This window comes from Aureococcus anophagefferens (genome assembly GCF_000186865.1).
Source record: "Aureococcus anophagefferens unplaced genomic scaffold AURANscaffold_2, whole genome shotgun sequence".
In the NCBI taxonomy this organism is placed as follows: Eukaryota; class Pelagophyceae; order Pelagomonadales; family Pelagomonadaceae; genus Aureococcus; species Aureococcus anophagefferens.
In genome coordinates, this window is record NW_008705562.1 from 2,482,478 (window position 1) to 2,509,836 (window position 27,359).

General features: G+C 69.1%; 8 protein-coding genes across 8 annotated transcripts in view; 3 read left to right on the forward strand and 5 right to left on the reverse strand.

Annotated features, from left to right (window-relative positions):
- Window positions 1-1,568: 1,568 nt before the first annotated feature.
- On the reverse strand, window positions 1,569-1,880 carry AURANDRAFT_8492 (hypothetical protein; the record flags this gene model as incomplete). Its single annotated transcript, XM_009034644.1, has 1 exon — window positions 1,569-1,880. A coding segment is annotated over one exon (312 nt), but the record flags the coding sequence as incomplete, so codon positions are not given.
- A 2,696-nt stretch (window positions 1,881-4,576) lies between these two features.
- On the forward strand, window positions 4,577-5,197 carry AURANDRAFT_20371 (hypothetical protein; the record flags this gene model as incomplete). Its single annotated transcript, XM_009034887.1, has 1 exon — window positions 4,577-5,197. A coding segment is annotated over one exon (621 nt), but the record flags the coding sequence as incomplete, so codon positions are not given.
- Window positions 5,198-10,717: 5,520 nt separating this feature from the next.
- On the reverse strand, window positions 10,718-11,659 carry AURANDRAFT_61353 (hypothetical protein; the record flags this gene model as incomplete). The annotated part of the gene is made up of 1 exon (XM_009035069.1): window positions 10,718-11,659. One exon carries the CDS (start codon window positions 11,657-11,659, stop codon window positions 10,718-10,720), a length of 942 nt encoding a protein of 313 aa, XP_009033317.1.
- Window positions 11,660-16,338: 4,679 nt separating this feature from the next.
- Window positions 16,339-21,394, reverse strand: CPS1 (hypothetical protein; the record flags this gene model as incomplete). Its single annotated transcript, XM_009035068.1, has 3 exons — window positions 16,339-17,184; window positions 17,230-20,406; window positions 20,603-21,394. 3 exons carry the CDS (start codon window positions 21,392-21,394, stop codon window positions 16,339-16,341), a joined length of 4,815 nt encoding a protein of 1,604 aa, XP_009033316.1.
- Window positions 21,395-22,056: 662 nt separating this feature from the next.
- Window positions 22,057-22,572, forward strand: AURANDRAFT_15917 (hypothetical protein; the record flags this gene model as incomplete). The annotated part of the gene is made up of 1 exon (XM_009034888.1): window positions 22,057-22,572. A coding segment is annotated over one exon (516 nt), but the record flags the coding sequence as incomplete, so codon positions are not given.
- A 1,916-nt stretch (window positions 22,573-24,488) lies between these two features.
- On the reverse strand, window positions 24,489-25,421 carry AURANDRAFT_20383 (hypothetical protein; the record flags this gene model as incomplete). Its single annotated transcript, XM_009035067.1, has 1 exon — window positions 24,489-25,421. A coding segment is annotated over one exon (933 nt), but the record flags the coding sequence as incomplete, so codon positions are not given.
- A 373-nt stretch (window positions 25,422-25,794) lies between these two features.
- Window positions 25,795-26,787, forward strand: AURANDRAFT_61355 (hypothetical protein; the record flags this gene model as incomplete). Its single annotated transcript, XM_009034889.1, has 1 exon — window positions 25,795-26,787. One exon carries the CDS (start codon window positions 25,795-25,797, stop codon window positions 26,785-26,787), a length of 993 nt encoding a protein of 330 aa, XP_009033137.1.
- Window positions 26,788-26,955: 168 nt separating this feature from the next.
- The window catches only part of AURANDRAFT_20061 (hypothetical protein), a gene marked incomplete at both ends in the record, with an annotated part of 1,555 nt that continues 1,151 nt past the window's right edge, over window positions 26,956-27,359 (reverse strand). The window contains one exon of the mRNA XM_009035066.1: window positions 26,956-27,357. Within this exon, the coding sequence (XP_009033314.1) occupies window positions 26,956-27,357 (402 nt within the window). The remainder of the gene's footprint in view (window positions 27,358-27,359) is intronic.

The following is a 27,359-nucleotide window of genomic DNA, read 5'->3' on the forward strand; positions in this document are numbered from 1 at the left end:
CGCCGCCGGTTGTTTCTCCGCGAGCGCCTCGGCGACGCGGACGGCCCAGGGCGGCGCGAAGGGCACGCCGTCGGGCGCCAGCACCGCGTCGCCGGCCCTGAACCCGACGACGCCGTCGGCGCCGACGTGGAACTCGAGCTTGTTCCGCGGCTGCGACGCGCCCGCGTCGGCGAAGAAGGCGTCGAAGGGCTCGAGCGGCGGCGCCGCGACGCCGAGGTCGTCGAGCGCGCGCGTGAGAGCTTCCCGCTTCGCCGACAGCTGTTCCGCGTAGGGCGCGCGCCAGAGCGGCGCGACGGCCGTCCGCACGTCCGCCGGGTCGCCGCCCTTGAGCAGCGCCGTGAGAGCGAGCGGCGGCCGCTTCGGCCGCTGCTCCCGCGCCGCCGCGTGCCGCGCGCCTGTGCCGAATTCAACCACTGGTTTGGGTGGTCCTGACCAAACTTCAGAATTCTCTAGCTCGGTCACATCGAAGTCGATTCGGCTGATTTTTGGACGAATCGATCGCCCTCGTCGAGTTCTCGAAGCAGAGTCGAAGAGCTCGCATCGAAACTTTCAAATACGCTCACATTGAAGTCGCGTTGAAGATTTGAATTCGGCACAGCCGCGCGCCGAGGCCCCGGCTCCGCCGGCCCTCGCCGTCGTCGCTTAAAGGCGCGTCGTTCAAGCGCAGGCCGAGCCAGCACCGGTTGTCGTGGACCTGGGCGAGCACGTCAAGGTCGAAGGCCTTCGTCGAGCCGCTCAGCGCCGGCGCGGCGACCTTGAGCCCCTCGGCGAAGGCGCGCTTCGCGTCGTCGCTCGAGAACGCGTGGCGGCCGCCGCGCTTGCCGCGCGCGCGGAAGACGGCGGCGGGGCTGTCCGCGCGCGTCTCGTCGTCCATGGCGCGCCAGAGCGGCACGGCGCGCGCGAATTTCGGCCCGCAGGCCGCGGCCGCCGCGCGGATGCTCCGCAAGCCCCGGTCGCCGTCGCCGTCCTTGGGCGCGTCCGTGAGCCCGCAGCTGCCGAGCTTGCAGTAGACGACGTCGACGGTCTTCAGGGTTCGCAGCGCGCCCGCGACGTCGCGCGCCTCGCGCGACGCGGCGACGGCGAAGAGCACCTGCCCGGGGATGCTCCGCACGCCGCGGCTCGGCTCCATGGTGGCTTCCACCTCTTTGACCGCATCGTCCTCGAGGCCCGTCGCCACCGACGCCCAGAGCTCGAGGTGGTGCGCGTCCTTGCCTTCCATTCAACTTGCAAGGCTCACGCGAAGCCACCGACGCTCAGATTTCACGCGAAGCCGCAGGAGTCCATGCTCCGGCCACAGCGCAACTCGCTGAACGCTCGGTTGGCTTCTTGAACTTCAACTCATTGTGGCCAGCACCTCGTAGGTGCACCGCCGCGGTGCCTAAACACGAGAGGAGGGCGGGTGCCAAAGCTGCGCCCGCCGACGTTTCCTCCTCCGCGCCCGCCGACGTCTCTCCGGCGGCGGCAGCCTCCTCCCGCGGCGCCGCGCGCGCCGCGAAACCCGCGGGCGAAGCGCCGCTTACCCGCGCGGCCTCGCCCCGGCGTCAGTCCGAGGGCTTCTTCTTCGAGACGCGGCCGGCGCGCTCGAGGGACCAGTCCTCGAGGAGGTGCGCGGGCTTGTAGGCGCCGCCGTCGCCGAGGAGCGCCGGGTTCCGGGACGTCGTCGGCGCGCTCCCGAGGCTCGTGTAGCCGCCGTCGTAGAGCGCGCAGTAGGGCAGGTCGAAGGCGCGCAGGAACGCCCAGACGTCGCCGTAGGTCCAGTCGAGGATGGGGTTCACGCGCATGAAGGGCGGCATCCAGTCGCTCGAGGGCTCGAAGGCCTTCTGGTCGCCGCAGTTCGGGTCGCCGCGGCGCGTGCCCAGCACGAACGCCAGGGGCCGCGGCTTGCTGCGCGCCACGAGGTCCTCGAGCCCGGCGACGAAGCCCACGTCCAGCGCCATGGGCTCGACGACGACGTCGCCCGCCGCGGCGACCGCGGCGCACGTGTCCGCGACGAACCTCCTCACCTCGTCGAAGTCGTCGGAGGCGTCGAAGAAGACGAGTCGAGGCGTCGGCGAGGCGCCCGCCTTGAGCGCGCGGGCGTGGCGCGCGGCCCGGAGCAGGTGGAGGATGACGCACGCGTCCTTGCCGCCGTTGAAGCTCGCGTAGACCGCGTCGCCGCCGAAGACGCGGAACGCGTCCTCGAGCACGCGCAGGGCGCTCTCGATGCGCGCCTTCAGCTGCGCGTCGCCGTCGTAGGCGACGAGCGCGCCGTGGAGCTCCGCCGCCGGCGCGAGCGCGCCGGCGCCGGTCGCCGCCGCGGCGACCATGGCCGGCGGGCGCGGCGCCTGGGGCGGCGACGCGAACGCGAACACCGACTGCGAGCTCAGGAGCAGGATAAGAGAGCTCAGAAGCATCGCGCGCGCAGGCCGCTCACGCCCATAGGCGCGCGACAGCGGACGATTTCCTCCACACACACTGCGTCGGCCGATGAGAGGCCGATTGAGTCCTGGACAAAGTTTACCTGCAACTTACTCTTCTCGGACCGAAGCAGAATCGTCGATGGCGGGCAGCGCCGACGGCCTCTGAAGCCGCTCCCGGCCGAGGGACAAAGTTCCCTCAACTTTCCTTCTCGGTCCGACGCCTCGGATCGTCGATGGCGGGCAGCCTCGTCGTCGCCGCCTGCCGGTCGCACCCGGTCGCGCTCGCCGTCGTCGTGTCCTCGGCGAAGACGTCGGCCGCGGACCTCGTCGTGCAGACCCAGGTCGAGGGCCGCGGCGCCGTCGACTGGCGGCGCAACGCCGTCTTCGCGGCCTTCGGCGCGGGCTACCTCGGCGGCGTGCAGTACTGCCTCTACGCGAAGCTCATGCCGCGGCTCTTCGGGCGCTCGGACGCGCTCCCCTGGCGCGCGCGCGCGGCGTCCGTCGCGGCGCAGGTCGGCTTCGACCAGTTCCTGCACGTCCCCTTCGTCTTCTTCCCGTGCTTCTACGTGCTCAAGGAGTCCATGGAGCGGGAGCGCGTCGACGCGGCGACGGCGGGCCGGGGCCTCGCGCGCTACCGCGAGAACGCCGCGGCGGACCTCGCGGGCCAGCTGGCCATCTTCCTGCCGGGCGCCGTCGTGAATTTTGCCGTCGTGCCGCTCTGGCTGCGGACGCCCTGGGCCGCGGGCGTCTCCTTCGTCTACACGCTCCACCTGTCGAGCCGGCGCGGCGCGGCGCCGGACTGAACGCACATTAAAAACAACAACAGAAAGGGGGGGGGGGCGGGTCACGCGCCGAGGTACACGGTCGTGTCGACGGCCCACGTGGGGAGCTGGTTCTGGGGCAGGCGCTGCCACGCGCTGCCGCCCGCGGGCTCCGCGGGCCGCCGCCGCTCGCGCTCCTTCTCCTCGCGCTCCTGGGACTCGGCGAACCGGTCCATGGCGTCCATGGCCGCGCGGGTCTCGGCCTCCTCGCGCGCCTCGGCCTCGGCCGCGAGCTCCGCGCGGCGCTGCTTGTCCGTGTACCGCTCCATGTGGCGCATCACCTCCATCTCGTTCGCCGTGTCGAGGTAGATCTTCCGCCGGTAGCGGGGCACGGCGTCCTTGATGACGACCTTCTCGCCGTGGTCGAACATGGGCGGCGTGAGCTCGCCCGGGTCGCGCCGCGCGTCCGCGACCTCGGTGTCCGACAGATTCCGGTCGCCGAAGTGGCTCTGGTGCGCGTGGTGGTGGCTGAAGAGCCGGCGGCACATGGGCACGCCGTGGCACTTCTCGGCGAGCGCCGCCTCGGCCATGCGGTCCCGGTGGAGCAGGTGGCGCTCGTGCGGCTGCGGGCCGTCGCTCCGCCGGACGACGGGCTTGAGCTTCGTCGTCTTCAGCTTCTTGTGCACGGTCTCGAAGCCCTGCACGGGGCAGTACTTGACGACGACCTTGGTGTCCTCGTGGTGGGACGGGATGGGCTCGAGCTTGTTCTTCGCGACGAGGTCCTCGACGCGCGCCTCGGCGTGGAGGATCGCGGCCTTCTCCAGCGCCTTCTTGCGCCGCGCGCGCTCCAGCGCCTTGGCGTGGGCCGCGGCGCGGAGCCGCTCGGCCTCCTGCTGCTTCGTCTCCCGGTGGCGCAGCACCTTGGCGTGGTGCTTGAGCGCGCCGAGCCGGACCATGGACCTGCGAGCGCGCGCGCGAGGTCCGGGTCGGGGGACGGCGTTTCGTCCTAGGCGCCGGGGGCCGCGCAGGTGGCGCTGGGATTTTTCGTTGCGCCGCTCGCTGACGCCCGCGATGCGGACCTTGTAGTTCGTGCTGAAATTCGGCGCCGACGCGGACTGGCCCAGGGCGCCCGGCAGCTTGGGCAGCTTCGGCTGGGCCATCGTTTGTGCTGCCGCTCCCCCGACGGCCGAAGCGGCTGCCGAGGGAGACCTCCGGACCGCTGTCGAGGGCCGCGGGCTCCGCCGCGGCGGCGCGCGAGGCGCCGACGTTCAGAGACCTCGGCCAAGAAGGTCGTCGGCGCTCTGTTAATCAACAGCCTTGATGTTATGAGTGTTTGGATTTTTGCCCTCAAACATTGCACCCCACCCCATAGCGCTAGCGCTGATAAAAAGCCGCAGCGACCGCTGGTGGGCTGCCATGGCGTCGCTCGACACGGGCGCCTACAAGGACCTGTACCACGACTACGCGTCGGACGACCAGGCGCGCATCGAGGAGCGCAAGCTCGTCGGGGGCCTCGAGGGCGACGCGCTGTACGTCGACGCGACGTTCCCGGCGTCGGGGTCGAGCCTCTACTACAACGAGCACCAGCCGCCCAAGTACGGCATCCCCGCGGAGCTCGTCGAGTGGAACCGCATCGGCGGCCGCGAGATCGAGGGCTGCGTCGAGCCCGTCTTCGTCTCCGAGGCGCCCGGCGGCGGCGGCGTGAAGCAGGGCGCGCTGCGGGACCGGTGGTTCCTCTCCGCGCTCGGCATGGTGGGCTCGAAGCCCGAGCTGCTGTCGCAGATCCTCGTGAGCAGCGCGCTCTGGAAGAAGGGCATCTACACGGTCAAGTTCTTCAAGGCGGGCAAGTGGCGCTACGTGCACGTCGACGACAAGATCCCCTGCGACCGCGGCGGCCGGCCGCACTTCGCGCGGAGCTGCGACGCGAACGAGGCCTGGGTCATGGTCGTCGAGAAGGCCTTCGCGAAGCTCCACTCCTGCTACGAGGCCATCTGCGCCGGCGGCCTCGAGGAGGGCCTCAAGGACTGCACGGGCGCGCCGACGAGCCTCTTCGACATCGCGTCGCCGGAGCTCAAGCCCAAGACCGAGGACGGGTCGCTCTGGACGGAGATGCTCGACATGATGGCGCGGGGGTCCGTCGTCGGCATCTGCGACAACCGCAAGGCCCGCGAGCCCCTGGACCCCATCGGCATGGACAACGCGCCCTCCGGGCTGCTGAAGTCGCACGTCTACGTCGTCGAGAAGCTCGTGTCCTGCGAGGCCGAGGCGACGGCGGAGTACGACGCGCTGGAGACGAAGATGGTCATGCTCACGAACCCGGCCCGGCTCGGCGCCTGGAACGGCAACTGGTGCCCCGACGGCGCGCTCTGGCGCCAGTACCCGCCCATCGCGGCGGCGTGCGGCATGGGCAACAACGGCGAGGACTTCAAGGCGCAGCACCCGTCGAGCTTCTGGATGGAGTGGGCCGACGTCGTCACCCAGTTCGACACGCTGCTCCTGACGCAGGAGTACTCCAAGGAGGGCGGCAAGATGACGTACCGCGGGTCCTGGATCCCGGGCGACGCCAAGTCCGGCGCGGGCGGCGGCCCCGCGGAGTCGACCTGGGGCTCGAACCCCCAGTACGTCTTCGACGTCACCGAGGTCACGCGCTTCTGCGCGTCCCTGAGCCAGGCGGACCCCCGCTGGCACGAGGCGGGCATCGCGCTCGCGGACGAGGCGCCGCCCATCGGCTTCACGATCCAGCACGTGCCCGGCGGCCGCCGCGCGGCCAAGTACAAGGCCTCGGCCTGCTCCGGCGGGCCCCCGGGCTTCCAGGCCCAGCGCACGGTCACCGCGCCCTGCCTCCTCCAGCCGGGCTCCTACGCGCTCGTGCCCGCGACGCTCGCCGCGGGCGCCGTCGCCACGTCCTTCGTCGTGGAGCTCCACGCGGACGCGCTGATCAACTTCCAGAACGCCGACGACGACATGCCCGACCTCGACGTCGAGGACGACGACCCGGACAACGTGTCGCCGGGCGACGCGGACGCGGCCGCGAACTACGCCGCGCTCCCGCCGGCGCCGCTCCTGCCCGAGCCCGAGGGCCGCGAGCTCCAGGCGCTCTGGTCCCAGGCCGCGAACCTCGCCGCCTACCTCAAGTCCATCACCGCGCAGAACGCGGAGCTCGAAGCGAAGATCCTCCAGCTCGAGGAGGCCACCTCGGACTAGCCCGTAACCCCCAGCCGCTGCCCTGTCGACCACCACGCTGCCCGCGACATCATCGCACCACCATGCTCTCAGTCACGGCACCGGGGCTCGAACTCGTGGGCATGCTGGCTCGACGCAAGTCGGCTGGCCGCGTGGTCTACTCAGGTCAGGGAGGGGGCAAGTAACATGTGTACGCGAGCACGGCGACGAAGAGAGCACGACGAAAGGGCGGCTACCGCTCGTAGGCGACATGTGTGGTACTAGGTGCCCGCGTGCCCGGGACTCTCTGCCGCGGCGTAATTGTCTTACCACAAGTGCGTCGACCTACGCGTCGGGTTTGCTTGCCCGAGTGGAATCTTGGCGCGAGCCTGGGAAGGAAGCCCGCGGCCGCCGCCGGCCTCGGTAGAGAAGCGCGGCGGCGGCGGGTTGAGCTCCAGGAGCACGGCTGGGAGTGTGTCCATGGAAACGGGGAGCGCTCTCGCGGTGAGAGCGCGGAGGGACGACCGCGGCGACTGCGTACGAGGCTTCGCTCGTAGCTGTGGACGCGGCGGTCGCTGGAGGTGTGGAAGCCGTGCGAGATCATGAAGCCCGCGTCGTTCAGGGCGTGGCCTGGGCCGTGGGCATGGCCCGCGGGGTGGGTAATTCCCGCGGATTGGAAACTACGGCCGAAATTACCCGAGGTTGGGCACTGGCGGGGCGCCCTTGGCGCTGGCCGCGGCATCATCTGCTCCAAAATTGTGTCGTACCAGCTTTGCGACCTCCTCGCTGAACCACCAGTGGCAGAGATTGTTCGTGCAGGGCCTCTTGGGGCTCAACTCGACGATGTTGGGGCACGTGGTGGCCGCGATGTACGCAAAGGGTATCTGGTCTCGGTCCGAGTTTTCGGGCTTGAAAAACTCGGCGCTCCACGCGTCGAACAGGGCGTGCGCATTGCGTTGTATCAGGAGAGCCCCATCGATGTACGTCTGACACCGTGTGTGCGACGCCATGATCTCGGAGTACCGCTTCACCTGCGCGACGAGCTGGTCTCTCTGACCGATGCGTCCCGAATTCATCAAGAGTTTGGCCTCCGTTTGCATCCAGGTCATCGGCGCGCAGCCGGTCAGGCAGGTGGGATGCTTATACGCCGTGAGGAAGGTGTCGCGAGCGAGGTTGGAGAGCGCCGTCAGATCGGCCTTCATGCGCAGCTTCGTGTCGAAGAAGACGCTGACGCGGCCGCCGAAGAGCAGGTGCGGGACGAGCTTGGGAATCTTGCTAAACTTGCGATTCGAAAACTGGCGGGTCGCGTTGGTTCGCCGATGGACGATCGTCGTCATCTCCGCGTTTGGATTGGGACCGCTCGCCTCCGAAACGTAGAGGAGCGCGCACCGGCCGGAGGAGCGCGGAGGCTGGACGAGCGGGACGGCCCCTCGCACAGCGACCGACGAGTACGCGACGACCGTGCAATTCTGTATGGCCAGCCGCGTCTCGCGGTACGTCTCGGGGTGTATAAGCTCGCCCGTGACGGTGATCGACGAGAGGCCGCTGGGCCCCGGCGACCGGTAGACGATCTGGTGGTTCAACCGCGTCACGGACATGCCGCTCGGGTGGTCGTCGGCGGCGTCCGGCGCGATCTGGGTTGGGCAGGCCAATCTGAGTTGGCGCCTCGCTTGGTCGGCGTCGCACTGGTCTTGGGCGATGGCGTCCTTGACGATGCGGAGGAATTGAGGCACATAAGTCGGATCCCGCTTCGTCTCTTTTTTTTCCGCCGCGTCGCCGCAGGCGTGGGCGATGATCGTCCGCGTGCGAATCGACTTGTGGACGATTCTGATGGGGTCCTTTCCCGCCTGTCGAAACGAACAGTCGTAGCCTCGAAAGTTCATCGTCGCCGGGAGCGCATGGGGCCTCCTATGCAGCGTGTGCCAGTAGAAGCTCTGTAAAAGGTCCTGCTCCGTGACGAAGGACCCGGGGTCCGTGTTTGCGTACGCGCCGAGGTCGTAGTGGCGCCAGAGTTCGTCGTGGTCCCTCTGCGAGGGTTCGAAGACGACGACGCCCGAGTTCCAATAAATGTCCCGCTTCGGGACGCGCTCGCCGTCGACGTAGATGGGCTGCTCCCAGAGGTCGTCGGGGATGCCCTTTGGCCGGCACGCGTCGTCCATGGGCCACGCGGCGGGCACTTGGGGCACTTGCAATAAAGACGTCGCGTTCCGAATCACGACGGCGTCCGAGTCGATCCAGGCGACGCGCCTCGCCTTCGTCACCTCCGGGTCCCAGGCGTGGAGCTTGTGGAAGGTATAGAGCCGCTTGGGCTCGGCGTCGGACGACATGGTCTTGGGCCGTCGTCGCCAGACGTCGCCCGTCGCATTCCAAGGGCGCAGGCCGGGCGACTCGATCACTTCGGCGCCGGCGCGGCTTAAAATACCAACCTCCTCACTCGTCAGCCCGCTCACGAGCATCAACGGCCTCGGATCCCCACGACTCATCGTCGTGAGCATGAGGCTGCAGACATGGATGGCGCACTGCGTGATTAAAGCCTTGCGCTCCTGACCGGTTTGACGGTCCGTCGCGACGCACATGGACATGTACACTTTTCCGTCGGGCTTCTCGGCGGCGACGTCCAGGGCGATAGTGGGGCCTTGTGCCGCGAACCTGGCGAAGAGCGTGGCGATGATGACGATGAGAAGATTCATGATTTTGTGAATTTGATGCTTTTTCGGTGATTCGAACCTACGTAGGTGTTCGCTCCGCGACGACGATCGACGGTCGACGACGCGCGGAAGGCAGAGGCGCGCCGCGGACCGGGGGGGGGGGCGAGGTCGGAGAGCGACGCCCGCGCGCGCGCCACTGCAGGCGTGTAAGCCGCGTTTTGGCGGGTACCCGATGGTCGCGGCGCGCCGGCCGCCGGCCGCGCCGCGCAAGAGCGAGTCGCTCTTCGCCGTCGTCGAGGTGCCCGCCGCGGACCACGCCGCCGGCGGGCCGCGAGGTGGGAGGCCGGGCTCGCATGCGCTTGACGTGCACCGAGGACTCGAAGACGTAGCGGAGCGGGTCCCGGCGCGCCGGCCGCCGGCCGCGCCGCGCGAGAGCGAGTCGCTCTTCGCCGTCGTCGAGGTGCCCGCCGCGGACCACGCCGCCGGCGGGCCGCGAGGTGGGAGGCCGGGCTCGCATGCGCTTGGCGTGCACCGAGGACTCGAAGACGTAGCGGAGCGGGTCCCGGCGCGCCGGCCGCCGGCCGCGCCGCGCGAGAGCGAGTCGCTCTTCGCCGTCGTCGAGGTGCCCGCCGCGGACCACGCCGCCGGCGGGCCGCGAGGTGGGAGGCCGGGCTCGCATGCGCTTGGCGTGCACCGAGGACTCGAAGACGTAGCGGAGCGGGTCCCGGCGCGCCGGCCGCCGGCCGCGCCGCGCGAGAGCGAGTCGCTCTTCGCCGTCGTCGAGGTGCCCGCCGCGGACCACGCCGCCGGCGGGCCACCGCCGCCCCCCGGGGCGACGACGACCGCGCCCCGGGGGGTGACGCCTCCCCCCGGGGGCGGACGGGCGCGATCGCGGTCGTGGGGAACGTTTTTTTTTGGGGATGGCGCGGGCGGCGGGAAGGGGGCGTAAAAGCGGGGCTTTTCGGGGAGGGGGACTTGTTGGGACGCCGGGAGGCTACGAGAGAAGTACGAGGTGTGGCGAGAGTGCGGTGAGCGTGGAAGGTCGAGTTGAGGCGCGAACTCGTCGTGCTTTTGGCGCTCCGCCGTCGGGGCCGAGGCGCTCCCAGGATCCTCCACTTTCGACCCGATTCGCCGAAAATATGCTATTTTACGAATTATGGCAAGGAGGCTACCTAAAAAACAAAACCCGACGGCATGACGGATTTTTGGTGCCGGCCACCGGCGCCCACCCACCCACCTCCCGACCAATCAGCGAGCTCCTTTTTCGTTGGTTGCCTTCAAGTTGCCGCGTCGCGCGCCGCTGATTATCGCTGAATTGCCACACCGCGCGCGCGGGACCGCGCGGCGCCGCGGTTCGACCGGGAGTCGCCGGTGCCGCTGCAGGAGCCGCCACCGTGCAGCCGCGGGTCAGCCGACGAACGCCGGGTGCGGCCCGACTCGACAAGGACACCGCCGTGGCCCATGGCATTTCCTCCCGGCTCCTGGCGCGGTGCGGGACGCGGGACGCGCGCGGCCTCCACGCGCGCGCGCGCGCGTTACAAGTACCCTTTAAGTACACTTCGGGTTTTGAAACCCGACCTCCGGGCCCACCCACCCACCCCGTCATGCCGTCGGATCTTTTGTCCGAGGGCGCCCCCTGCTTCTGGTGCCAAAAACCGTAGGAGGTGGCACACTGGGTGTTACTGCGCGCGCCTACCAGGCTCCATATGTGTATATGTTAGCTCGCTTGTGTTTTGTCGATGCGCTATCACGCGTCGAACTCGAAGACCCCGTCGAGGATGAGCGCGTCCCGCAGCCCCGTGTAGAACAGGCTCCGGAGCGGGATGACCGCCGCGACGACGATGCCGTTGTAGAGCACGCGCGCCGCCGCGCCGGCGAAGAGCGCGTCGCCGCCCTCCGTCGCCGCGATGCCGCGGAGCGCGCCGACGACGCCCGGCGCGCGCTCGTTCGACGCCGTCGCGAGGAGCGCGCGCGTGCGCACGACGTCGAGCGGCGTCGTCGCCAGCGCCGCGACCGCGGCGACGACCGCGGTCCGCGCCGAGGCGACGCCGACGCCCCGGCCGTTCGGCGGGAACTCGGCGTCCAGCAGCGCGACGCCGACCAATCGCAGGAGCGAGTAGGGCACCTCCGTCGCGACGAGCGTCGGGTACCGCCGTCGGCCGACGTCGAGCGCGTCGCCGATCGACGACTCGGCGCCCGACAGCTGCGCGCGCGCGGCGAGCACGTCCGCCGGCGCGCGCACGGCGATGGACGCCGCCGACGCGACGGCGGCGACGCCGACCGCGACGAGCAACGCATCCCAGTCCGCGCCCGGGCCCTCGGCGACGGCGCGCTTCGCGAGGTCCCTCACCAAGTAGTACGTGGCGGCCGCCGGCGCGGCGGCGGCGATGGACGGACCCGCGCCCGCGTAGAGGTCCGCGAAGATGTCGTCGCCCTCGAAGTTGCCCTGCGACCGCGTCTTGACCGTCGACAGCGGGTGCAGCGCCGCGACGCGCGCGACCTCCGTGAGCCCGCCGGCCGCGAACCCGGCGAGGGCGAGTTCCGCGTTCGACACGCCGCGCGCGAGCCTCCGCGGCGGCCGCAGGCGCTTCGGCCACCACGGCGGCAGCCGGAACTCCTCGAGCACCTCGCCGCTCGCGGGGTCGACGACGTTCTCGACGAGCAGGTTCTTGCGCTGCTTGACGACCATCTTGTTTTTGGAGAGAGCCTCGCTCACGTTCGCGCGCGGCGTGGAGGCATTGATCGCGCGCGGCGCTGTGGGCGACGTGTTATTCGTCGACGCGACGGCAATACCTGGCGCCGCCGCGACCAGTGCCGCGACGCCGCGCAGCGCTTCCCGCCGATGAATGCGGCGTTGCTGCGGCGCTTCCCGCCGATGAATGCAGCGTTGCTGCGGCGCTGCCGGCGACAATGTCGCACTTCTGTGCAATGACGCTGTAAATAGCAACCAAAGCATCGCCTCACAGTCGCTCAGAACTCACATCCGCCGCGACATGCTCACGCAGCTGCGAAATTCAACATGAATTCAACGTTCGACTGGGAGCAGCATCCCCACGGTCGCTTGATATCATCGAAAGCCGGGATTTGGAACTCGGTCTTATGGAGAACTCCTCCCGCTCGGCAGCCCCGTGCCGCCCCACTGCGGGCCGCTCGGCCCGCGCCAAGCCGGCGGCGCCCTGCGCGCGCGTCCTGGGGGCTGCGTCGTCGAAGACGCGGTCCTATTTCATGACGTCTTTGCCGAGTTACGCGACGCTGCGTCCGCGCTCGCGGCGGTGGGCTGGAAGGGGCGCGCCGTCGAAGTAACGTAATATTCGAGCGTTTTTGGCCGCCCCATGGTACCAGGAATGGGTTCCGCAACTTTTATTACCTTACTTTTGCGACCTCCGGCCCCGGGACGGCGCGGCGCGAGGCCGCGGCGCACAACCTCGGGGCACTCTCTATCGACAACCTGGGCCTCCACGGCCAAACCCGCGCGACGGAAGGCACCCGGGGTGTCTATGAACGATCTCCGACGCTGCACCGCGCCCGAGGCAGCCAAAATCGGGTCGCGTGGCCCCATCACGACCCACAGGACCCCCTAAAACCACCCGTTCTCGCCGAGACGCAATTCGTTTCGCGTCGCTTCTTTTGCAGCGTGCAGCCCTTGTTGCGCGCCTCGAGAGTCGCCGCGGGGGCCATGGGCGCCGTGGTAGGCGCGCGGCGCTAGGGGGCTGCCTTTGGTGATTACATGCCCATCGCGTGTCTCTTCGAGGTTCGTCGGACCGCGTGCTTTCGTCCGAGACCGCGTGCTTTCGGGCTCTGACCACGGTCGACCCCCCCCAGAAGCACGAAACAATTGCTAACGATACCGGGTGGTCCCGGGGGCGGTCACGACGCGTCCGCCCCAGTCCGGGGACGTCCGCGAGGGACGGCGTCGGCCAGGGGCTCGGATGGGACGGCGTCGGTGGTGTGGCGCGCGCGCGCGAAACGACGCCCGCGGGCGAAACGCGCGCGAAAAGCGGACTCAGTGCGCCGCCGCGGTCGTGATCGCGCGCTCGGCGGCCGAGGTGATCGTGTACGTCGCGCGTGGCGCGACGGCGGTGGTGCCGCCGACGACGGGCTGGTCCTCGCGGCCGTCGCCCGAGTCGAGCTTTCGGAGAACGCTCCTGCCGTTCGCGCGGTAGATGCGGACGGTGAAGCGGCGCGTGTCCGCGCCCGTGCGGTCGAAGAGGCGCACCAGGACGACGGGGTCCCCGGGGCGGTACTCCTCGTTGTCGTGCGTCCGCGTCGCGCGGTCGTCCGCGACGACGTAGCCCTTCCCGCCGCTCCCGCGCTGCTCCATGACGCGCGCGAGCAAAAAGGCGTGCGTGCTGCCGCCGCCCTCGCGCTGCGGGCGCCAGTAGTCGCCCGTCTCCAGCGCCACGAAGTCGCCGACGTTCAGCGACTCCGCGAGCGTCCACCGACGGCCCCCAACTAAGGGCTGCCCCGCGGCGGCAACGACGACGGGCTGCCCGTAGAACCGGCCACGTTCGCGGCGCACCTTCGGCTGTGCGCGAAGAAGTAGAGAGTGCGCGCCATGGTCCAAAACCCATGATCAGCAGACCATGCAAACGACGCTATCGACACCGATGTCGATTTCGAGCGGCTGTATCTGGGCTGAAATGCGCCAATTGCGCATTTCAGGCGAGGCGCTGATTGGCTACGCAATGGTTCCAGCGCTTCGCTCCGCTGGAGGCGGCCAGGACCGTCCCCCGCGGGCGCGCCCCCGCGCCACCCACGTCCCAGGGGGGCCTGGGACACGTCCGGCCAGGCGCCGGGGCCGAAGACGTCAACCCTGAATTAAACGGAGTTTCAGGGGGGAGTCGACCGCGACCCTAGCCTTCGTCCGAAGCCATCAAAACATGGGTAAACTTTGCTTTTATGAGCGTCAACCAAATGGCCTCGGGATTTCCAAATCCCGGTGCTGAAGCGACCGTGATCCGGGAGCAGCCCAGCAATGGCTGCCGCTGAGGTCGACGGGATGGACGAAGCAGGAGAAACGATCTGGAATCATGTGTTCGAAGGGCTTCGAACAGAAATTCTATTTCCAGATATTTCCGGGTAATGCACTCCTACGAATGCACTCCTACGTTATATTTTTATCTATGTTGTATATATAGAGAGGTATGTACGGCCCACCTGCGCCAAGTCCACAGTCAAACTCAGATACTAGAATTATGAAATATATTTTGTTTTTCGTAGTGTTAATAGCAGCTGTCTATTTAGCTTATCTTTTTTACAAACTCTGACCGTTTTATGTCACCCTTTTCCAATTCTATCATTGATAGACCATCCTGGAACATTTTCCAGTAAAATGCCGAGTATTTCAAATACAATTTTCGTGTAAAGTCGGTCAATCCGTCTATGTCTATGTTTAGATCACTTTGATCCTTGTCACCAGTTATGATAATTTTAGAATTCTTCCCTATTCTGGTTAACAACATCTTCATTTGCGCAGGACTTGAATTCTGCATTTCATCAGCAATTATTATGGTATCATCAAAAGTCAATCCTCTCATGAATCCCAAAGGAAGGAATTCTATTTTATCTTCACAACAACCGTATTTCTTTAAGTAATCTGTCATGGATTTTCCATAAGGTGAAATCTTATCACTGACATCCCCCGGGAGAAAGCCGATTTCTTCATTTTCTACCTTGGTCTTATTTGATTCATCCATTATATGCAATTTTTGTTTTTTTGGTCTGTTTATCCGCAAGCATTGTTTCAATTTATGACGGAACAGACGGATCATTGTTATTCCCTGTTTATATTCTTACGATATTTCCTAATATTATATTGACTATAGTAAAACTTGTAATATAATATTGTGAAAACCCCAATGAATGGTATTCGTGAGAGTGTTTTAAAAACTGTGGTAAAATTGTTGTCAAACTGTGCGTTGTGTTTGTGAAAACTGTGTATTTTTTGTGTCTTCCCCTTTGTCATCGTCAATTTTAGGTGTGTTGTCTGAAGTTTAACTGGTATTTTTGTAATTCTCGGTTAAAAATGTTGTAAACTTTGTCAGAAAAAATGGCACTTTTTTCATGCTGGCAGAGACCAAAAAAAGAGAAAAAAAGAGGAAAAAAAAAGAAAAAAACCGGCGCCGAAGGCGCCGGAACGGCGCCGGAGGCGCCGAAGAGGCGCCGAAGGCGCCGGAGGCGTAAAAGAAAGAAGGTGGGGACCTTGCTGCGTCCCTCGAACTCCGTGAGAGTAGTACCGAAGCACCATCATCATGAGTGGTCCTGTGCTGAGAAGATGCCCAAAATTGGCCTGTTTGGCCAAAAAAAGTAGCTGGCCTGCGACCAGCAAGCCCAGGAGGAGCCGCGAGGCTCCAGGGGCGTAGGTAGGAGAAACACAACGGGGCTGGCAGAAAGCCAGCTGGGCCAAGCTGCCGCTCAAACGAGCCATATTGGCATGAATTTAGGTGAAAATACAGCCGTTTTGGGACCCTGGGCGTGCCAAAAGGCTCTCTCTGCATCTGCCCAGCAACCCGCGGCGACGTTCGTAACTGGCGATGGACGCGCGACCGACAGAGGCCCCGAGCGAGGCGCGGACGGGGCCGCATCAGGGCCGCGGTGGCCGTCCGCTGGTTCTCGGTCGCGACGATCTCGGCGAGCGTCGCGCGGCGCGCGGTCGTCCAAACCGTGAGGGTCGCCCTCGACGAGCTCCATGATGCCGATGCGTCCGACGGAACACAGCGATGGTGATCGGTCGATGCAAAATTGCGCGCGGACGGCCGAGCGGCGCGTCCTCGCGCGACGGCGGAGCGAGTTCGCGGCGCGCCGCAGCCGGATTCCCAGCGATTTCCAACAATTTGTTGTTGGAGCGCGTCGAACAACATACGGTGGGCGTGTCTGGGCCGCCGGTACGGTCCACGGCGTCGGCGGGCGCCGCCCTGGCCCTCGGCGCCACGGTGTCGCGCTACGGCGGAGCGAGTTCGCGGCGCGCCGCGGCCGGATTCCCAGCGATTTCCAACGATCTTTCGGCGGAGCGCGTCGATCAGCATACGGTGGGCGTGTGTGGGGCGCGGGTACGGTCCACGGCGTCGGCGGGCGCCGCTCTGGCCCCGGCGCCACGGCGTCGCGCTCGGTCCGAAACCGTTGCGGCTCGCGCCGCCGGCACCGAATTGGTGCGCGCCGCGGGTCAGCGGCGTCCATGTGAACCCCTAGGACACGGTGTGACCGCCGGTGGGCCTCCAGGGGGCGCACACATCGCAAGACTTGGCCTGTCGGAGCCTCTTCCTCAAACGCCGACACTGTCGGCGTTTCAGCTCCACCCCCGGCCAGCACGAAATAGGTGCCGTGTTCGGTTGACCTGCTCGCTTCTGTGTCCCGCCGTATTGGGCGGCGCTAGTGGAACTCGTCCTTCTGGGTCCACGCGTCCGTCGCGGCCTCGTTCTCGTAGTAGGAGAAGAGGTCCGTCGGGTTCGCGGCGAGGATCTCGCCCTTGGCGTGCTTCGTGAGGCTCGCGGCGATCATCTCGAAGACCTGGGCGTTGGTGACGAGGGCGATGTTGAAGTCCGCGGCCGCGCGGCGGATGAGGTAGTTGTCCGCGAGGCGCGTCGACTCCGGCGCGTGGAGGTTCACCGCGAGCTTGATCTTGCCGTCGCGGATGAGCGCGACGGCGTCGTCGGGGCCGCCGGGCGCGTCGCCGGCGTCCGTCGGGAAGGCGACCTCGGCGCAGGGCACGCCGCGGCCGCTGAGGTACGCGGCCGTCGCGGCGGTGCCCACGAGCTCGTAGCCGAGGCTCGAGAGCTGGTACGCGGGCGCGAGCGCGCGGTGCGCCAGGGGCTTGGCGAAGCTCACGAGCACCTTCTCGCCGTCGCCGGCCGTGGGCAGCTTCATCGTCGTCGCCAGCAGCGCCTTGAGGAAGGCCTCCTCCTTGTCCTTGCCGAAGCACGCGACCTCGCCCGTCGACGACATCTCGACGCCGAGCGCCGGGTCCGCGCCGCGGAGGCGGCTGAAGGAGAACATGGGCGCCTTGACGGCGACGAAGTTCTCCGGCGCCGCGCCCGCGGTGGGGTAGAGCTGGGGCAGCTTCGCCGGGTCCGGCAGCGGCAGGCCCGCGAGCACGCGCGTCGCGACGTCCGCGAAGTCGACGCCCGTGGCCTTGGACACGAAGGGCACGGACCGCGACGCGCGCAGGTTGCACTCGATGATGCGCACGTCGTTCATGGACGGGAAGGAGCCGTCGAGCTCGTCCTCGGGCCGCGACTCCGCGTCGCGCGCGCGGCCGCCGACGAGGAACTGGATGTTGAACGGCCCGCTGATGTTGAGCTGCCGGACGACCTCGGCCGTGGCGTCGCGCGCGCGGTTCAGCGTGTAGTCGCTCAGGGACTGGGGCGGCAGGAGCAGCGTCGCGTCGCCGCTGTGGACGCCCGCGTCCTCGACGTGCTCGTGCGCCTGCGCGCAGACGACGACGCCGTCCTTGGCGACGCCGTCCATCTCGAGCTCGCGCGCGCCGCGCACGAACTGGGACACGACGACGGGGAAGTCGCGGCTCACCTCCTTGGCGACGTCGAGGTGGGCCCGCAGGGACGCCTCGTCGCGGCAGACCTTCATCGCCGCGCCGCTGAGCACGAACGACGGCCGGACGAGCACGGGGTAGCCGACGTCGTCGGCGAAGGCCACGGCGGACGCGTGGCTCTCGAGCTCGGCCCACTTGGGCTGGTCGACGCCCGCCGCGTCCATGAGCGCCGAGAACTTGGAGCGGTCCTCGGCCGCGTCGATCATGTCGGGGTGCGTGCCGAGGATCGTTCCCCCGGCCTCGTGCACGGGCACGGCGAGGTTCTGGGGGATCTGGCCGCCCATGGAGACGACGACGCCGTTGTCGACCTTCTCCATGTCGTAGATGTCCATGACGCGCTCCTTGGAGAGCTCCTCGAAGTAGAGCGCGTCGCACTCGTCGTAGTCCGTCGACACGGTCTCGGGGTTGCAGTTGACCATGATGCCGCGCCGGCCCGACTCGCGCAGCGCGCGCATGGCCGACACGGCGCACCAGTCGAACTCGACGCTGGACCCGATGCGGTAGGGCCCGCTGCCCAGGACCATGGTGCCGCCGAGGCCGTCCGCGCCGGACGCGACGTCGTCGTCGTCGCCGTGGTACGTCGTGTAGAGGTAGTTCGTCTGCGCCGCGTACTCCGCGGCGAGCGTGTCGATCTGCTTGACGACGGGCGTGACGCCCAGGGCCTTGCGCGCGGCGCGCACGGCGTCGTCGGACGTGCCGAGCTGCTTCGCGATCTGGTCGTCGGTGAAGCCGAGCTGCTTCGCGCGCCGCAGCGCGTCCGCGCCCGCGCCCGCGGCGAGGTCCGTCTTCAGCGCCGCCCAGAAGGCGCCGTCGCGGCCGACGGCGGCGATCTTCTCGAGGCGCGAGAGGAACCAGTCGTCGATCTTCGTGAGCTCGCGGACCCGGTCCTTGTCCCAGCCGCCGGCGTTGCGGTACATGGCCTCGGCGATGGACCAGACGCGGCGGTCCGTGGGCACGACCAGCTTCCGCTCGAGCTCGGCGTCGGCCGTGTCCAGCGGCGCGACGGGCTCGAAGCCCGGGTTCGCCGGGTCGACCATGCGCAGCGCCTTCTGGAACGACTCCTCGAACGTCCGGCCGATGGCCATGACCTCGCCGACGGACGCCATGGCGGAGCCGAGCACGCGCTGGGCGCCGGCGAACTTGGACAGGTCCCAGCGCGGGAACTTGGTGACGCAGTAGTCCAGCGCGGGCTCGAAGCCCATGATCGTCGCGCCGCCCGTGACCGAGTTCCGCAGCTCCGGCAGCGTGACGCCCATCGCGAGCTTCGCGGCCACAAAGGCCAGCGGGTAGCCCGTGGCCTTGGAGGCCAGCGCCGAGGACCGCGAGAGCCGCGGGTTCACCTCGATGATGCAGTACTCGAGGGACGTCGGGTGGAGCGCGTACTGGATGTTGCACTCGCCGACGATGCCGAGGTGGCGGACGACGCGGAGCGCCGCGGACCGCAGCATGTGGTACTCCTCGTTGCTCAGGGTCTGCGACGGCGCCACGACGATGGAGTCGCCCGTGTGCACGCCCAGGGGGTCGAAGTTCTCCATGTTGCAGACCGTGATGCAGTTGTCCGCGACGTCGCGGACGACCTCGTACTCGACCTCCTTCCAGCCGAGCATGGACTTCTCGATGAGGAGCTGGGGCGACACGGCCAGAGCCTTGGTCGCCAGCGCCTCGAGCTCGCCGGCGTCCGCGCAGATGCCGCTGCCGAGGCCGCCGAGCGCGAACGCCGCGCGGCACATGAGCGGGTAGCCGACCTTCTCGCCGGCCGCGAGCGCGCCGGCGACGGAGTCGACGGCGAGCGAGTTCGCGCAGGGCTCGTCGATCTCCAGGCACTTGTTCTTGAAGATCTCGCGGTCCTCGGTCGCGATGACCGTGTCGATGGACGTGCCGAGCACGCGGACGCCGTGCTTGCTGAGCACGCCGGAGTGGTCGAGCTCGATGCCGCAGTTCAGCGCCGTCTGGCCGCCCATGGAGATGAGCACGGCGTCGGGCTTCTCCTTGGCGATGACGGACTCGACGTAGGGCGGCGTCACGGGCAGGAAGAAGACGCGGTCCGCGGCGCCCGGGTCCGCGAGGCGCTCGGCCTCGGACTTGGCCGGGTCGACGTTCGTCTGCACGGACGCGATGTTCGGGTTCATGAGCACGACCTCGACGCCCTCCTCCTTGAGCGCCTTGATGGCCTGGGCGCCGCTGTAGTCGAACTCGCCCGCCTGGCCGATGGACAGGCCGCCCGAGCCGAGCAGCAGCACCTTCTTCGGGAACTCGGGCTGGGGCGCGGACGACGCCATCTTCGGCCAGACCAGAGCCTCCGCCGGCGCGGCGCCGCCGGGCACGCGGCCCGCCTTGTGGCGCGAGCACGCGTCGACGAAGACGTCGAAGAGGTAGTACGCGTCCGTCGGCCCGCCGTTCGCCTCCGGGTGGAACTGGGCCGTGAAGTAGGGCTTGGACGCGTGGACGAGGCCCTCGTTGCTGCCGTCGTTGGCGTTGGTGTAGAGCGTGCGCCAGCCCTCGGGCAGGTCCGTGTCGTCGACGGCGAAGCCGTGGTTCTGCGACGTGACCATGCACGCGCCGGGGTGCAAGGCGTCGAGCACGGGCTGGTTCTGGCCCCGGTTGCCGAAGCGGAGCTTCGTCGTCTTGGCGCCGGCGGCGAGGCCCGTGAGCTGGTTGCCGAGGCAGATGCCGAAGACGGGGCGCACGGCGTCGCCCTCGCGCGCCAGCGTCTTCCGCAGCTCCGCGATCGTCGCCGCGCACTGCTCCGGGTCGCCGGGCCCGTTGGAGAGGAAGAGGCCGTCGTAGTCGTCGAGGACGCCGTCGAAGTCGTGGTCCCAGGGCACGGCGAGCACGCTGACGCCGCGCGCGTTCAGCTCGCGGACCATGTTCGCCTTCATGCCGCAGTCGACCTGGGAACGGGGCGATGCGACGTCGCTTCGACGCGGACGTTCCGCGCGCGCGCGCGCCAAGAAAAGCATCCGCGCTTCGAGACCGTTCCGAGAGATGACCGCTCGTCCAAACATCAGCCAAAACGAGTGGGAAACGGCCGAGATCGGAGCCTCTGAAGTTGGGAACGTCGCGCCCGTTTCCCGCCCCGCGGTCGACGGCGACGACCTTGAGGCGCTCGTTCGGGGCCTCGTAGAGCTTCGGCGCGGCCAGGGACACCTCGTCGACGAGGTGGCGCGCGCGCAACGCGACGGACTCGGGCGCCGCCGGGTCGACGTCGCGCAGCGCGGCGACGCCGCCGTCGCCGAGGCGCTCGATGCGGCCGAGCATCGACCCGCGCTCGCGGAGCACCTTGGTCAGGCGCCGCGTGTCGACGCCCGTGACGCCGGGCACGCCGGACTTGGCGAGCCAGGCGCCGAGGGACTGGGTCGCGTCCCAGTGGCTGTAGTCCGCGGAGTAGTCCTGGCAGACGACGGCCGTCGCGTGGATCGCCTCGGACTCGAAGGTCTTCCGCGGCAGCAGGGGCTGCGCCGCGTCGCGGAGCGTCTCGTCGGGCACGCCGTAGTTGCCGACCATGGGGTAGGTCATCGTCAGGCACTGGCCGCGGTAGGACGGGTCCGTGAGCGCCTCGGCGTAGCCGACCATGCCCGTCTGGAACACGACCTCGCCGAACGTGCCGTCCGCGGGCACCTCGGCGCCGAAGGACCGGCCCTCGAAGACGGAGCCGTCCTCGAGGACGATGGCGACGCGCGCGTAGGTCGACGGGTCGCTGCCGTTCTTGCTCGAGCTGCTGAAGACGACGCCGCCGCGCGCGCGGAGCGCCGCCGCGACCGGCCGCGGCTTGCGCCGCTGGAGCGCCGCGAGCGGGCGCAGCGTCCGCAGCTGCCGCGACAGCTGCTGGGCCCGCCGCGGGCCCGCGGGCGTCGCCCGCTGGATGATCAGGCGGCGCATCATGGCGCCGAGCGAGCCTTGAAAGCGCTGATTCCCGTGTCGAATCGCTGAAGAGCGACGCGCACGGCTGAAGACGAGGAACGCGGCGGCTGCCAAGCAGCGCCGGAGGTAGGCGATGTTTCACGCGGTCAGAGGCGGCGCAGCACGGACCGAACGCAGCCTTCTCACCTCTCGTCTCGCCGGTGCGACGAGAGGGCAAGGCGAGGTGTCGTTGATGGGATGCAATGCGTCCGCTCGCTCATTCGCTCGGACAGTTGTCCTGGCATGGCCCGGCTACGAGGGCTCGTCGCGCCGCCAGCGGGCGGACGCCAGGGTTCCCAAGGTCGGCGAGCCTGGCTACGAGGGCCCGTCGTGCCAGAACGGCACGCAGAAGTGGAACAGTCGGACCTGCTCCAACTCCGGCACCGAGGTCGCCGCGTTCCTCTGCCCCCCGGGCCGGGTGCCGCGGCCGCCGCGGCGCTCGGGCCGCCGCGCGCAACCGAGTGGAATCGAGGCTTATGGTGGTGGACACTGTCGCCGCCGCCGCGCGGTGGCGCCGGCTCGAAGCGACGCCTAAGCCGCCGCCATACGGATGCTAGCGCGCGCGCCGGCCACCGTGAACGACACACATGCCCGGAGAGCACTCAAAGAGAGCGCGCCTGCCGCCTCGAGCACTAGCCATGTCGACGCCGCCGCTCGTCGGCGTCATCATGGGCTCCGACAGCGACCTGCCGGTCATGAAGGCCTGCTGCGAGATGCTCGACAAGTTCGGCGTGCCCTACGAGTGCACCATCGTGTCCGCGCACCGCACGCCGCAGCGGCTCTGCGAGTACGCGTCGGGCGCCAAGGCGCGGGGCCTGCGCGTCGTCGTCGCCGGCGCCGGCGGCGCGGCGCACCTGCCGGGCATGGTCGCGGCGATGACGACGCTGCCCGTCGTCGGCGTGCCCGTGAAGACGTCCGCGCTGTCGGGCGTCGACTCCCTCTACTCCATCGTGCAGATGCCGCGCGGCGTGCCCGTCGCGACGGTCGCCATCGGCAACGCGACGAACGCGGGCGTGCTCGCCGCGCGCATCCTCGCGTCCGCGCCGGGCATGGACGCGCTCGCGGCCCGGCTCCAGGCCTACGCGGACGCGCAGCGCGACGAGGTCCTCGCCAAGGCCGCGACGCTCGAGGGCGCGGGCCACGCGGCCTACCTCGCCGCCGACGGCGCGCCGAAGAGTTCCACGGTCATGTAGGACGGACACGTAAGCGCGCTACACGATGCGCCGGCCCGCGCCGAGCTCCGCGAGGAGGCACGCGAGCGCCGCGTCCGCGGCGACGGGCTCCGGCGAGATCTGGTTCACGAGCACGGCGACGCCGAGGCCGTCCTCCGGGTCGGCGAAGGCGAACATCTGGCCGAGGACGCGGGCCCGTCGCCCGCGGCGTCGCGCGCGGCCTCGAAGTCGCGGTGGAGGTCGTCGACCTGGTACGGGTCCAGGATGGGGCCGCGACCGGATTCCACCGCGCCGCCGTGCGCGAGCGCGCCGTAGACCGCGGCGAGGCCCGCCGCCGTCGCGTGCATCGTCGTCGACGGCAGGAGCACGGACGCGCAGGCCGGCTCGTTGATGAGCCGCGGGTCCGGCACGACGCCGCCCTCGCCGAGCGCGGCGCCCGCGGCGTCGACGACGTCCTCGGGCACGCACGTGAGCGCGAGGCGCTCGAAGGCGCGGAGCGCGTCGCCCGCGCCGTCCTTCCGGGGCGCGAGGCGCGCGGCGACGTGGCGCTCGACGCCGAGCGGCTTCAGGAGCCGGCGCGTGAGCAAGGCGTCGAAGGGCTCGCGCCGGGCCTCGTTTCGCGCCGTCGCGAGCCGCTCGAGCGCGCCGCCGACGAGCCAGCCGTGGCTCACGGCGTGGTACTCGTAGCGGCCCCGCGCCGCCGGGTCCGGCGCCGCGTGCTTCGCGAGCCACCGCTGGCAGCCGCGCCAGCCCGCGGGCGACGCGTCGCGGCGCAGCGCGTCGCCGTCGAGCGCCGCGAGGGCTCGCGCGAACGCCGGCGGCGTCGCGCCCGCGAGGCCCGCCCGGTGCTCGAGGAGCTCGCGGAACGTGATGCTCTCCTTGCCCCGCGAGGCGAAGAGCGGCCACTTGGACGCGACCGCGTCGTCGTAGGCGAAGGCGCCGTCGGCGGCGCAGCAGTACGCGAGCGCCGCCGTGACGCCCTTGCCGCCGGACCAGATGGGGAAGAGCGTGTCCTCCTGCACGGGCCGCCCGTCCGTGGGCCCCCGGTCGCCGCACCACTCGGACACGACCTTCCGGCCGTACTTGTACGCGCAGACCTGGATGCCGCGGGCCGCGCCGGACGCGCAGAGCTCGCGGAGGCAGTCGAAGACGCGCGACCCGGACGCGTTCGGGTCGCCCGGCGCCCGCGGCGGCGGCCGGAGGCTCGCGCGGCGGTGCCGCTCCGTCGCGAGCGCGAGCCGCGCCGCCGGCCGCATGGCCCGGAGGTAGCTGTGCGACGCGCCGAGGGACACGGCGATGCCCCGGAGGCAGCCGACGACGCGCAGCACGAACAAAATCGTCCCCGGCGTCGCCTGGGACGCGTAGAGCTTGCCCGTCGCGCCGCAGACGTGCTCCGGCGCGTCGCCGCCGCCGCGGTCGTCGTCGTCGCTCTCCGTGTCCTCGCGGTCCGCGTCGTCGTCGCCCTCGTCGATCTCGCTCGCCTGGGCCCGCGGCGACGCCGCCTGCGGCGCCACGGGCCGGAAGTCGAAGCCGAAGAACGGCGCCGGCGCCGGCGGCGGCGGCGGCGCGCGCGGCGCCGCGGCCGCGGCCTCGGACCGCCGCTGCCGCTGGCGGCGCCGGTCGTCGAAGGCCGCGCGCTGGGCGCGGCCGCCGCGCCGCCCGCCGACGGACGCGTCGCGGAAGAGGAACTGGGCGACGTCGAGCGCGTGGCGCGCGTCGAGGCCCTCGCCACCGCGCCCGGCGAGCTTGTCGAGGCTCAGCGCGCGGACGGCCGCGACGACGCCCGCCGCGTCGCTCTCCGCCGCGGCGAGGACGAGCCGCGCGATGCCCAACCGACTCGGCTCCGGCAGCACCTTCGTCAGCCCGAAGTCGAGGAGCACGGGCCGGCCGTCGGATTTTCGCACGAGGATGTTGCCCGGATGCGGGTCCGCGTTGAAGCGCCCGTCGATCAGGATGTTCGTCGCGAAGGCCTCGCTGATGTCGCCCAACAGCTCGTCGACGTCGACCTCGAGGCGCGACAGGGCCCGAGCGTCGTTGGGCTTGACGCCGTCGACGAACTCGAGCGGCAGGAGCCGCGCCGTCGGCCGCACGCGGCCGCTCCGGATCACGCCGGGCACGGTGCAGGCGCAGCCCGCGGACCGCAGCGCGTCGCCGACGAGGTCCGTGTTCAGCGCCTCGCGCTCGAAGTCGAGCTCGCGCTTCGTCTCGTCGATCCACTCCCGCAGCAGTTCCCGGAAGTCGTGCTCCGGCTTCTGCGCCGCGACGTACTCGCAGAGGTACGTGGCGTTCTCGAGGTCCTGGAGCACGACCTGGCGCACGCCGCGGTGCTGCACCTTGAGCACGACGTCCGCGCCGCCCCTGAGCGTCGCCCGGTGCACCTGCGCGATGGACGCGGCCGCGAGCGGCTCCGCGCTCACGGACTCGAAGAGGTCCGCGAAGTCGGCGCCGAGCTCCTCGGCGAGCGTGGTCGCGACCTCGCGGTAGGGCCGCGGCGGCACGCTGTCCTGGAGCTGGGCCAGCGCGGCGATCCAGGGCTCGGGCAGCACGTCCGTGCGGCTGCTCATGAACTGCGCGAGCTTCACCCAGAGGCCCAGCAGCGACGTCGCGTGCCAGACGGCGACGGACGCGAGCCGCGTGTGCGCGTCGGCCCAGTGCTTCTCCAAGGCCTCGCCGTAGAGGTGCTCCGCCTGCTCCTCGTAGGAGCAGTAGGTGTTGAAAATGTAGTAGGCCGCGCCGTAGACCTGGAGCCGCCGCGCGAGCAGCGCCGCGCTGTGGAACGGGTAGAGCAGCGTGTCCGTGACCTTCTCCGTGAGGGATTGGCCCGCGGGGGGCATCGTGGCGGCCGCGGCGATGACGACGGCTCAGAGGCTGCCACGGGAGCAAGCTTCGACGGCGTCCATGCCCACGCGGGATAAGGAGCTGTTTGCCACACCACGGCATGGAGCGTTTCTTCGGCGAGGGCCGGGGGGTTAACCGGGGGATGTCTGTGCGCGCTGGTCGACCCGGGAGTACTAGGGGCGCTCGCCCGCCGACCACGTCGCGGTCGGCGAATCCGCCCGGTGGGCGTTCGCGCGAGCAGTCGCGCACGAGGTCTTATGGGTGCCGCTATCCACGAGGCGCTGCCGCGGTTTTGGCCGGGGGTCGCGTCACAGCGGACGTCGACTGCAAAAAGCGATAGTCGACCAACACCGCGTCGCCGTGTGAACCATGGCCGCCTTCGAGCCCCTCGTCGCGCTCTACGCCAAGGCCACGTCCGAGGCCGAGACTGATGCGCGCAAGAGCGCCGCCACCGAGCTCGCCGAGGCCATCAAGGGCCAGGGCGTCGCGGCGATCATGTCGATGGCGCTCCCGGCCAAGGTCATGGCCTCCCTCGCCGAGGCGAAGAACGTCGCGGCCCGCGAGGGCGCCGTCTTCGTCGTCCACGAGCTGCACAAGGCGCTCGGCCTCCACTCCGAGCCCTACTTCATGCTCATGCTGCCCGCGCTCATCGAGCGGTACGACGACAAGGTCAAGGGCGTCGCGGCGGCGGTCGACGCGTGCCTCATGGCGTTCTTCCAGGCGGTGAACCCCTACGCGGCGGCGACGCTCCTGCCCCACCTCTTCACGGGCATGTCGACGATCTCGTGGAAGACGAAGGTCGGGTGCCTCAAGCTCCTCGGCGCGCTCGCGCACACGGCGCCGACCCAGGTCGGCCAGCTCCTCCCCGAGATCGTGCCCAAGGTCACGGAGAACATGTGGGACACGAAGCCCGAGGTCAAGCAGGCGGCCAAGTCCTCCCTCGGCGAGTGCTGCACGGTCATCCACAACCCCGACGTGCAGCCGATCGTGCCCGTGCTCATCTCGGCGAACGCGAACCCCAAGGAGAACGTCACGGCGCTGGACCGCCTCATGGGCACGACGTTCGTGTCCCAGGTCGACCGCCCGACGCTGGCCATCATTGTTCCCGTCCTCGGCCGCGGCCTCCGCGACCGCGACGTGCAGATGAAGCGCAAGTGCTGCGTCGTCGTCGACAACATGTGCAAACTCGTCTGCGACGCCAAGGACGTCGAGCCCTTCATCGACAAGCTCCTGCCCGAGCTCAAGCGCGTCGAGGAGGAGGTGCCCATCCCGGAGATCCGCGCGTACGGCGCGAAGGCCAAGGCGACGCTCGTCAAGGCCATCAAGGACGGCGGCGGCAAGGTCCCCGCCGAGTTCGAGTAGGCGCGCGCGCCGAAATACCCGCTAAAAAAACACAGACTATGCACACTTCGAGTTGCGGAGACCCGGCCCGTCGAAGGGCCACCAGCTAGTTCCAGTTCGAGCGGCATCCATGGACCCGTCGACGTCGACGGGCCACCATGATGCCAAGTCCCCCGAGGTGCGAAGACGCTACACTGTTAGTTGCGTGGCGAGGTTGAAGTGGAGCCCCACCTGGCCCTCCTTGAGGTTCGCGAAGGACACGCCGTCGTCGTCGTCGTCGCGGCCGGTCCGGCCGAAGTAGTCCGCGGCGTCGAGGGCGACCTCGCAGGACTGGGCGATGACGGCGTCGGCGTCCTCGGCAAACTCGGTGAGGATGGCCTCGCAGGCGTCCCAGCAGCCCTCGAGCGCGCCGATGGCCTCCGCGGCCTCGTGGCGGACGATCGCGTGCTCGCCGGCGCGCCGCAGGCTCTCGGCGAGGAAGGGCAGGGCCGCCGGGTGCTGGAGCTGGCCCAGCACGAAGGCGACCTCGTGGCGCAGCAGCGGCGACGAGCCGTCGCCGACGAGCGCGCGGCCGAGCGCGGCGACGGAGCGCT